The 10652-nt window shown below is 32.8% G+C and overlaps 2 protein-coding genes across 4 annotated transcripts; one reads left to right on the top strand and one right to left on the bottom strand.

The window, feature by feature from the left end:
• LOC102600827 (40S ribosomal protein S25-2) lies at positions 1-2132 on the top strand. Its single transcript, XM_006352954.2, has 4 exons — positions 1-111; positions 193-267; positions 371-505; positions 1879-2132. The coding sequence occupies exons 1-4, from the start codon at positions 109-111 to the stop codon at positions 1990-1992; spliced, it is 327 nt and encodes a 108-aa protein (XP_006353016.1). The 5' UTR covers positions 1-108; the 3' UTR covers positions 1993-2132.
• Positions 2133-2764: 632 nt separating this feature from the next.
• LOC102600275 (nuclear transcription factor Y subunit A-7) lies at positions 2765-8697 on the bottom strand. Of its 3 annotated transcripts, none has more exons than XM_006352952.2 (6): positions 8579-8697; positions 7785-7848; positions 6875-7020; positions 4824-4931; positions 4569-4733; positions 2765-3372 (listed from the first exon to the last, which is right to left on the bottom strand). In XM_006352952.2, exons 2-6 carry the CDS (start codon positions 7810-7812, stop codon positions 3187-3189), a joined length of 633 nt encoding a protein of 210 aa, XP_006353014.1. In that variant the 5' UTR covers positions 7813-7848; positions 8579-8697; the 3' UTR covers positions 2765-3186. The 3 variants fall into 3 exon arrangements, with proteins under 3 accessions (XP_006353014.1, XP_006353015.1, XP_015166645.1); XM_006352953.2 differs by having other exon boundaries at positions 4824-4925; XM_015311159.1 differs by having other exon boundaries at positions 3259-3415.
• Between the last annotated feature and the right edge of the window lie 1955 nt (positions 8698-10652).

Below are 10652 nucleotides of genomic sequence, written 5' to 3'. Positions count from 1 at the left end.
TAAATTTAGGTTTAGAAATAGCGCCTTTCTCTTCATTCCAGTTCCTTCCTCTGTTGCCCTAGCCTCCGCCACTCCCCACCCCCTTACCCCTAGAAACTTCCGGCGACAATGGTAAGCTTCTCTGCTACTGGTGTGATTAGTGTTGTATGTATTTTGAGTATTAAATGCTGATATGTTTGATTTTGTTTGCAGGCACCTAAGAAGGAAAAGGCTCCTCCACCGTCTTCCAAGCCCGCCAAGTCCGGTGGTGGCAAGCAGAAGAAGAAGGTCATACTTATTTCACTTTGTTTGAACTATTTATGTATTTGTTTTGTTGGTAACTAGGGAAAGTTTGAGTTTTTAATGCTGGGTTTTGAATGTGGAATTGCAGAAGTGGAGCAAGGGAAAGCAAAAGGAGAAGGTGAACAACATGGTTTTGTTCGATAAGGGTACTTACGACAAGCTTATCACTGAAGCACCCAAGTATAAGCTTATCACCCCTTCCGTCCTCTCTGACCGTTTGAGGGTATGTATATTCTTCTAGTATGGATCTAGTTGTTATGTATTGAATATGAAGTGTGTGTTTTGTGTAATGTGAATATGCTGCTTATAAGAATGAATTTTATCAATCGTGGGTCATTTAGGTTAGTTATTGAAATATAGTGCTCAGGGTTCTGTGTGGTAGTTCGGGAAGTTGTCGAATGATTCTACTCTGTTTATACTTGAATAATTGAGTTTTACATCAACTAACTCAACTGAAAAGCTAGCTAGTGAGCTGTGGTGTTATAGATTTTCAAAATACTTGGCAGCAATAGTGTATTAGTCTAGTGATTTAGTTCTGGTTGAATTCTAGGAGAACAAGTTTGTTTTTGGTTTTCTTTTGAAATGGACTATGTGTACTAAATTTTGAATGTAGGATAACTGGTTTTGATTGTATGTTGTTGGAGAATTTGTTAGGTTTTGTCCTATACATGAGAAACAAGCTCTCATGTAGTGAAATTGATTCACTCAAGCTGATTAATGATTTTCAAAGTCTTGTATAGTTGTTTATGAAATCATTTTCTTCAAAGGGATTAAAATTGGATCATGATGTTGATTAAAATTGAGGAGCCAAACAAATAGAATTCAGAGATATTGTATAGGTGGTGGATTTACTGTTCTGATAACCAAATGTTTGATTTTGTTGAAATGTAGAAAATTAAATTATAGTGCTCTTATAACAACATACCCAATGTAGTCACACATTTCTGAAATGTAAAGCCTGTATGAATTGGTTTAAAAGTTGTTCAAACTTATTTCAAGTCAGTTTTAGCTTTTGAAAGTTTTTAACAACTTAAAAATAAGTTTAAAATGACTTAAAATAAGTTAACAATTACTTTAAAAAAGTTAAAAAACCATAAGTAGGTCTCCACTTGCTTCTTATTTTATTGACTTGGAAGTCATTTAAGTTACTTTTTTTTTTTTTGACGTTAGTTACTTTTTTAAAGTCGATCCAAATAGGTTCATAGTTTTTTCCTCAACCAAATTGACAACTCTAAGCCAAACATGCCTTTAGTTATTCTTTTGAATAATAGAAAATCAATTATTATTGGTAGTTATTTTTAAGTTTTAAAAGAACATGTATTTTGTTAAAACTAGTGCACTACATGCAATGCTGACTGCTAAAATGGCAACAACCTTCTATAAATGCATGGTACAAGTTTTTCATGAATTTATGTTTGATATTTTCTTCTCTAATTAGTGACTGGAAAAGCTATACCTTACACTAATTATTTGAAATGTAAATATACTCATGTGGGAACCAGTAAACCAAAATTTCAGCTTATGGAGTTGTGTTATTGCTTATTGTTGAGTGGTTCATTTTTTATATGCTGATATTCTTATGCTAATATTTTGCAGATTAGTGGATCCCTTGCCAGGAAGGCAATCAGGGAATTGATGGCTAAAGGTTTGATCAGGATGGTGTCTGCTCATGCTAGCCAGCAGATTTACACCCGGGCTACCAACACCTAAGGCTTTAATATTTAGACTTTGTTGTTTAATTAGCCTTCATTTTGTTTGAAACACTATGTCAAGACAATTTTGTGCTATGAGTTGAAGATTTGTTACTCATTGAATTCTTGGGCTTCTGAATTTATGCATCCTTTTACTGAGATCATTCTTGTCCTCCAGAGGCCTTTTTGGCTCTAGTATATTTGTTTCATATTTCCTAGTAATACTTATTTGCAATGCCGGTGTAGTGGTGGATAGGTTCAACTTGATACGAGATAAGATTTTAACACTCAATTCATTCCACTTTTTGAAACTATAGTTTCAGTATATTAATAATATTTTTTTACAACTTTTATAATCTGCATTAAAGTAGTTTGTTTTGAACCTGCAGATAGTAATAAGCTAAAGTTTCTCCATAGAATTGTACGTTACGTGTTTCAACCATACCATAAATATCAACTATCTGTTATTTTTGACAAGTTATACGACTAAAGTGATGTTTGCTCTCTCTCTCTCCATTGTTATGAGTTGAATGCAGACAGATATGACAAGCTTTTTTGAATTTCTACACCGAGGAATTAATGGAGAAATTCTGATTAGTAACACAGTAGATAAAAACTTCTCAACCAACACTAATTTCTCACTTGACATTTTATTTAACATTTCTTTATTACAAATCCACAGTGAAGGAATATCTAGAAGTAAATACAACAGGATACGAATATAAGACCTGCTGCTTTGCAAGACATAAGAATCAATAATCGCAGTGGATACCTTTCTTATAACCGAGATATTGACACAAAATGCATTGACCTTGGAAAATTAGAATCCATCAACCAGCAGCGCTACACCTCATCTTCCTAAACTAACAAAACATAGTGTTAAACGTTATAACTCAAATTTCTGACTCGATATTTCGTACACTTACCAGAACAACATATTGAAGGAATCACAAGGTAATTACAAAAGGACAAGAAAGAACGTCCACAAACAAGCTCAGAAAGATAGTATTTAGAGAATATATGCCCATCGACCAGTTTGTAGCTCTCAAACAAGTGGCCTATTCTGATCTATCTACACTGAGATAAACATAAAGAACACCACAATTACCCTGATTTTGGCCAGCTACCACAGTTCTACTTTGACAAAAGCATTGCTGTTTCAACAAACAGCAACAACATACTATGGTCAACAAAGTCCTTGATATTGCATAAATCAAGAGGCATTCTCTGAAGAAGCAACCTTGTCTTTTCCAGACTCGAGATTAATGTTGACGTGTGATTTATCACCAGATTCATCCTGTTTCTGCTGATTATCAGTTTCCTTCGCTGTCAGGAAACGACCCCCACATCCTCTAGCTCTTTTCAATGCATGCAAATGGCGTGATTCATGCAAGTAAGGCTGCAAGATTATTTTGCACTGTGAGCCTCCCAAGGTATTGTTGCTGGAAAAACATAGCCTCAGAAACAGATATTAGAACTTCTAATCATGGTGTAAGGCACCTTATTACCAACTGTATGCTATTGGATCTTGCAGCTGTTTCCAGCACAGTTGATAACCATCTTTGAGCTATTTATTAGGGAGTAGAAGACATTATTGATCAGAACCCATAACTTACCACATACACATATTAATCATAGAGAAAATGGATTTTTTTGCCTGGAGAAAGATCCTTAATTACGAACAGGGAACGGAATCACTTTGTTCCCCAGCAATAATATACATTTATAGATGTTCTAGAATTAAGAGCTTTTGTTGCATCAGAACCTTTGCACAATGTAATGTGAAACTAATATGGCTTACTAGTAGCTATTTAGATTTTTACATGTAACAACTGAAAATAGAGGAGATCAAAGTTACAGTCCAGAAAAAATATACATTTGAGAACTTGCTCTGCTGTCGCTTTCATGGTCTGCTATCCATACTCCACTTGCAGTATATATATTATTAGTAAAGGAAATTTTATGGTTTTTTCGTTTGGTTGGGACTCATAAGGAAACCCAATCATGGTATAAAAATTCTGGGTAACAAATACGATGTTTAGTTTGCAACATAGAACTCTACATTACTAAAGTACCGTTATATTTCCAAAATTAAAGTGTGCACTACTAAAATCGACCTAACTTATGCAGAAATCTATGTATTAGTTTATGTGGGATAGAATGCAAATATTGGTCTACCAAGAAGTATATAGAAAAAGATGCTCTCATAGTAGATATCCCTGAATAAGAATCCCTATAATATTATTTGATGTGTAACAACCCTCACATAATTATTCACCGCATAATAATCCCTATATATTATTAATGGCATAATAATTCATATATATAATTCTAACATAACTAATAAGTGAACCAAGCGACCCCTGTATGTGTTTAAAATAGCACTAGAAATGAGCAGACACTTGAAATATGTGCATAACAAACATGAATCATCTGGAAGGCCGTTAAACACTTAAAAGTAGGAAGTGATAAATCAGCAGATGAACCACAAACAAGCTGTCAGGTTGCCTGTACTTGCCTGTAAATTGTAATACTGGATACTGAAGCAACATAGCATAACAAACAACAAGACAAAAACATTTTTTGACAAAATACCTTTCTAGCTTTCAGAAGTTTCTTTTCTGAATCAGCTTTCGCGCGAGATTGTCGACGCCTCAAGATGCCATGATACTGTTTTGCATTAACAAAAACAGGTTCGTCTATCGCATCTGATGGCAAAGGAACACCCGCTTGTTGAATTCCCATTAGCTGAACGTGAACCTGACAGAAAATGACACAACTAAGCTCTCAAATTCATAGGGATATTTCATAAATAAAGTCCAAATGAGAAGTGTTATGAAAATCTAATACCATTGGTTGTGCTGGATAAGGTTGTGGAGGATAAGGCTGTGCATCGTACGGTGCGAAGATGCTCCTATAGTATGGGTCTGGATATGGATAAGCTGTTTGAGCCTGTATCTAATGAAAAATCGATGCAGATTTATTATCAGAAAAATAGACCCAATATAACCAATCACCAGAGCGTAAATATAAAATTAGTAGACACAGAAACAGGCTTCAAATATTCCCCAACTGATACCTTAAAGATCTGCAATCTCTATCAGAAGCCTCTAGTTTAAGACTGTCCAATAAAAATGAGTGTCCTACTAAGAATACTTAAGATTGCAGGTTATTATGTGTGCCAAATGAAGAAAGGGAGGGAGATAAAACATCCAGCTCCAGGTTAATCCAGGAAAATCTTTATGCAGCGGTCCAAATAAGGAACAATGGATTTTCAACAACTGTTGGAACAATTGTAGCACTAAATTTCATTCACAAAGTTGAAAAGATGGCAAAATTTAAAAGGTTTGCATTTAAACAAGTGTTTACTATATAACTAACTCTATGCTTCAAGCTGCCGCATAAAGAGTCTACTTGCTTCAGATCATCTTATCCATGGTGTTCAAAGAATTCTGCTAGTGTATCCCTCCTATAGGACAAAGACTTACCTTACATGAAACTCTAGGCCAGTAGACCTACAAGAAAAAATTTGCCAAATTGTGGCAACTGGCAAGTGCAGTTGTAGGGAGTGACAAACAGATCGAGCAATCTGAAAACGAAGCAATGCCTAGAGAATTAGTTACAAAATAACACAAGCTTGTAAAACAGGATGCTGCTTAAAACAGAAATGAGAGATTATAATTAAAGTGTTTGTGTCTAACCCAACTATACCTGATTTACAAGACCAATGAAAATACCAGAAAACAAGCCCAAAAAGGAAAATCAAACTCCGTCCCAAGGTCTTCAGTTATGATTGACAAACCCAACCATGATGGATCATAAGTATCGAGAAGTCATGAAATATGTATTCTTAATGTTACAACACCACCATTCAAAAAATTTATGCTATTTACATAAGCACACACTACACAGGATACCTGTGTTTCTTCTCACAACTCGATGTTCTTATTAGTGGTTCTAACTTCTAACTCCTATCAAGAGAAAGTCGTCAAATAATCAAAAGCAATATCATATATAAGGACAAAAAGGTCATTCCCTATCTTCAAGAAATATACAAATTTTCTAATTCCTCGTCAGAGACTATCAACCCTTATTATATCAGCCAAGTATACAGCATGACAATCTATAAGTAGAAATATTTTCCATCCTACTACTGAATACATTTGGAATACTTAAGCCACTTGATGCATTTATATCCATTTCTTAGGTTCATACTCACCTATTGCTTTCTCAAATAGTCTGAACGACACCAATGTATTCTGTAATGCTATCTAATAAGCAACTTTCTTCAATTTATAGGTTTGTGTGAAACATCCGACTATTCATTCATATATCTAAAATAATATCTTTTGCCCCACATATGTATTTATCTCTAGATACAAGAATCCATAAGCACAGTCATAGCTCCATTATGCCCCACATTAAGATAATTATTATCAACTTGGCTTTCAGGCTTTTGCACAGCAAACTATTTGGGCAAGAAATACACGTGGTTTCCTGTTGGCTGTTACAAGTGTCAAAGTGGTGTCTCTGCTAATGAAGATCAGAACGATATCACATTCTTATGATAACCAAAAATGAGCATGTGCACTTCATCTCACAAAATAAAGAAGCCTATTAACAAGTGCAAAATGATAAAACTCACAGAACCATCGTCAGTATATCTACATGCCTATTACAATCAGTTAATTCTTGAGATATTTATAACCTATTTGACGTCTGACGAGGCCCCTAATTGATTCATGACAGCAGTTATAGGATAACATCTGATCGAAAGAACAAGAGGGGGGTTGCGTCTGTCAGCAAGAATAATTATCCAGTAGAAGAAGATGTCAATTCAGGACTTAATAGTGATTTTTCAGAAATCTGGCGGTAGAAGTTAATTGGTGCTTCAAATATACCATAGAATTTCCATTGCCAAGTAGATTGGGCATAACATAGTGCATATTTGGTGTTACAGTGCCAGGGACAGACATTCCAGCTGCAGGGGATGAAGACTCGCTGTGAGCCTCTGATTGATTTTCTGACTGTTCATTCTCACTACCATCTGAAAATTTATTGCATTAACATAGGCATTAGAACCTTTTGTTCATGTAACCAAAAATACATATCCAACTTACTTTGAATTCCCACTGCTTTTGTCTGAGTTTACTGTGGTTCTTAACAAATTGAATGTGAAACAAAAGCATATGCAGACAATAATTTATTTTCTTCTATCATGATAAGTCCAACTCATTTTGATAAGTCAAAACTACACAATGAAGGCATCAAAAGAATGTATTAAAAGATAATCAGTTCAACCAGTGTCATCAAACAAGTACTCCTGAATCTTGACTACCTATACATAACCAGGATTCTTCACCTTACAACAAATGAATTATCTTGTATATATTTTTTTACATCTTTTGCTATTCTAGAATATTCTCCTATTTCTTTCATCCAAATTAGCCCAAGGATGCAGAATAGAATTCTTCCAACTGCCTTTATCTTCTTAAGAATCTCTCACAACACTTAAAAAACAATCTTCCACAATAGTATGGGAAAATTCTCAAGCTGCACTTTTGATGTCATGAATGTGCTTCATATCAGAAAACTGGAGGAATCACGGAAAAAAATGTGCCAGATTGTACTAGCAGGAGATGAAGGGTTTGTATCATACTATTTGTGTAGAAGAGCAAGGCAACAGACATCATTTAGTAATGAAAGACATGTGAATCGAGCTAACTTCACAATCAACACAACACAGTTAAGGACTCAAGAAACAAATCTATACCGCCGACAAAATAGTATACTAAACCCCCATAAAATAACCTGAATGATAATGAAGCGAGGACGTCATGACGCTGCTTGCCACAGAATCTCCAAAGTAACAAACCTATGCAGTTAACAAAAGATGGATCAGCAAAATAACAGCACACTCTATACAACAAAATATACATCCAGGAGCATAAATAAATCATACTATAAAACTTAAATTCAACCTTCAGATATAATGATCAGACTTCTTCGATTGTCATGTCTCAACATTTCTACACATAAAACCATTTCCTTCAAATATCCATGCCACAAAGCCAAATTACTTGTGAAATTAAATCTAATACATTCAACTCCATATTTTTCATCTTTCAAACTACAAAAAAGCCTTAAAGTTATATGATTTTTCACACATTCCAGTTCAAAACTCAATTAACTATGTAAGGAAAAAAGTTTTAATTATTAGGGAAACAACAAATAACAGAAATTGCCAAGCTCAAATCCAATTTTCCATTCCTTTTGAGATTTCTTCATTTTTTATTTGCAAAAACATGTAAATCTAAATGAAATTCAATTAATCATACAATGAGTTAACAAATTCAGCGTATTACATCTCAACTTTTTCAGCATCTAAACTCAATTTCATCAAAAAAATAATAATTTATAAGAATCAAATCCAAATAAAAGGCGTGCATCGAATTCACCGCAAACAGCAACTGAATAGTGAAACAGCTCAAATATGAAATTTTACACATGCAAAATACACAAATTACGAAGCTCAATTTCTCAATTTTCGATTCCAAAATCCACTTTATGAGAAGGTTTTTGAATAGATGAAGACGAAAAATTACCTTTCGGGAAGAGCTTCGTGTATAGAAAACCAATAAGCAGCTTTAATTTCTGGTGTTTTCTGTTGAATTTCCTTCTCTAGAGAGAGAGAGCGCTTTATTCTATGTTTGTAACTGTTGTTGTTTATCAGTAACTTTGTACTGACTTCTGGTCGCGAATCAAAATTTAATCGGACTCCAACGTAGATACGAAGACAAATTGAAAAAAAAATAAAAAAAAGATTGTGGTGTGAGTTTTTATGACATTGTTTTTTCACTATTCTTTTTACCTTTTTTTGTTCGTATTCAAGAAGTGATTAATTTAAAGGAAAAACTACCTAACTACACATACATCACTACCATATATACAATATTTACCTCTAGTTTAAAACAATTACATACACTACCACTTTTAATATTTATACCATATATTTTAAAAGATTTAATTAGATACACAAATCCCTTAAATATGGTATTGGATAATTATCTTAAATTTAATCTCCTTTATTAATGGTCCACATTAACAACTCAAATTTTTTATCACATAAATCACACCTGCCGTTCCCCACCCCACGTCCACTAACCCTCATTCTTCCTCCATCTTCTCCCTTTTTCTTCCTTCATCCTCTCGATACATATTTGCATGTTCAAATCAACATGATACATATATGTTTGTTTCTATTATTTTATTATTCTCATGTATCTTGGTTTTGTATCTGAGTTAAAGTTCATAATGTTTTGACATTCAATTTTAAAAAGTTCTACAAATTAGGTTTTATATTTTTTATTTTGTTGTTTCTCAAATACTTTAATGGCTGGTCATTCTCAAAATAAGATGATTCTTGTTAAAGGTACTACACATTAACAATATTATACTAAATCAAACAACTTTTATTTGTTATTTTTACTCATGAGTTTTTCATTGTAGAGACTGACTCTTCATCAGTTAACATTCAAGCCGAGAATAGATCTAAGTATAGGAACGACTCAATCAAGAGGGAAGAGTTACGCCAAGCTTTACTTAACATAATAAATACACCATTAGATATGCAACAATGTTGGATACACATCAGATGTACATGTATCTAGTTAAGAATTGATGTATCTAAGTTAAAATTATATGTATTTGTGAGAAAAAAATTCATATGCTTACTTTTTTTTTGGATTAGTGATAAGACAGATACTCTAACATCGTGAGTTGTTCCTAAATTCGATTGTTTCAATTACATTCCATATTTTAGATACACATAATTTATGTATATGCTTACAACTTACTCTGTATCCGAGATACACGTTTTTGAATATAATGTATGAAATTGATACTTGATACATCAAATTAATACTAGATACATATGACAGATACATGAAATTAAAATTAGATCATATAAACAGATACATAAAATTAATAATAGACACATATAACAAACACACGAAATTAATACTAGATACTTCTATTATACATATGAATGTACTTGTATGATACTCATGTATCTAAGTGTTTAGTTTGTAGGATACATCATATATTGATAATAGATACATCAAATTAATGAATTTATTATTTTAAGAGTACTAAAATGAATTTAATCAAATTACATGACCAAGATATACATGTTTTGTTTTTATTAATAATAATATTAATGAATTTATTATTTCAAAGAATAATAAATGAAATTAATTAAACATAAATACACTCATTGATTTACCCTATATTAAGAGATTTGATTAATTTAATTTCAAGAATTAATTGCCCATATATTCTAAAAATCATCAATTACTCCTCTAATTAAGGAAATCAGTTACAATCAATTAATTTAAACAAATAAAATACGTATCTCGATTTTAAATTCGACAGATACATGTATCTCACAGATTCAAACTCATGTATCCTAAGTATGAAATATGATAGAGGAAGTAATATTTGAAATTATCGGGAATCTTAGTAATTAGGACCTAAACTAGTGGGATTTATGTAGTTTAATCTAATTTAAATTCATGTGATATTTTATATTTGTATTATATCTAAATTCATACGTCAATATGATCCGATTAAATCTAAATTGGTATCCTCATTTGATGAGATAGATCTCAAATATCCTTT

Source organism: Solanum tuberosum, unplaced genomic scaffold (genome assembly GCF_000226075.1).
Source record: "Solanum tuberosum cultivar DM 1-3 516 R44 unplaced genomic scaffold, SolTub_3.0 scf00141, whole genome shotgun sequence".
NCBI lineage: Eukaryota > Viridiplantae > Streptophyta > Magnoliopsida > Solanales > Solanaceae > Solanum > Solanum tuberosum.
Note: the sequence above shows the minus strand (reverse complement) of the source record. Positions and strands in the feature narration are given on the sequence as shown.

What these genes read in the sequence shown, in the direction of transcription:
- LOC102600275 (XM_006352952.2), bottom strand. Translation starts at nt 7,812, where the DNA reads ATGACGTCCTCGCTTCATTATCATTCAG. An exon ending in TTGGCAATGGAAATTCTATG is followed by an intron (nt 4,932 to 6,874) that starts GTATATTTGAAG and finishes ATTTTTCATTAG; the next exon opens with ATACAGGCTCAAACAGCTTA. An exon ending in AACTTCTGAAAGCTAGAAAG is followed by an intron (nt 3,373 to 4,568) that starts GTATTTTGTCAA and finishes ATAATCTTGCAG; the next exon opens with CCTTACTTGCATGAATCACG.
- LOC102600827 (XM_006352954.2), top strand. An exon ending in GTGGCAAGCAGAAGAAGAAG is followed by an intron (nt 268 to 370) that starts GTCATACTTATT and finishes GTGGAATTGCAG; the next exon opens with AAGTGGAGCAAGGGAAAGCA. An exon ending in TCCTCTCTGACCGTTTGAGG is followed by an intron (nt 506 to 1,878) that starts GTATGTATATTC and finishes AATATTTTGCAG; the next exon opens with ATTAGTGGATCCCTTGCCAG.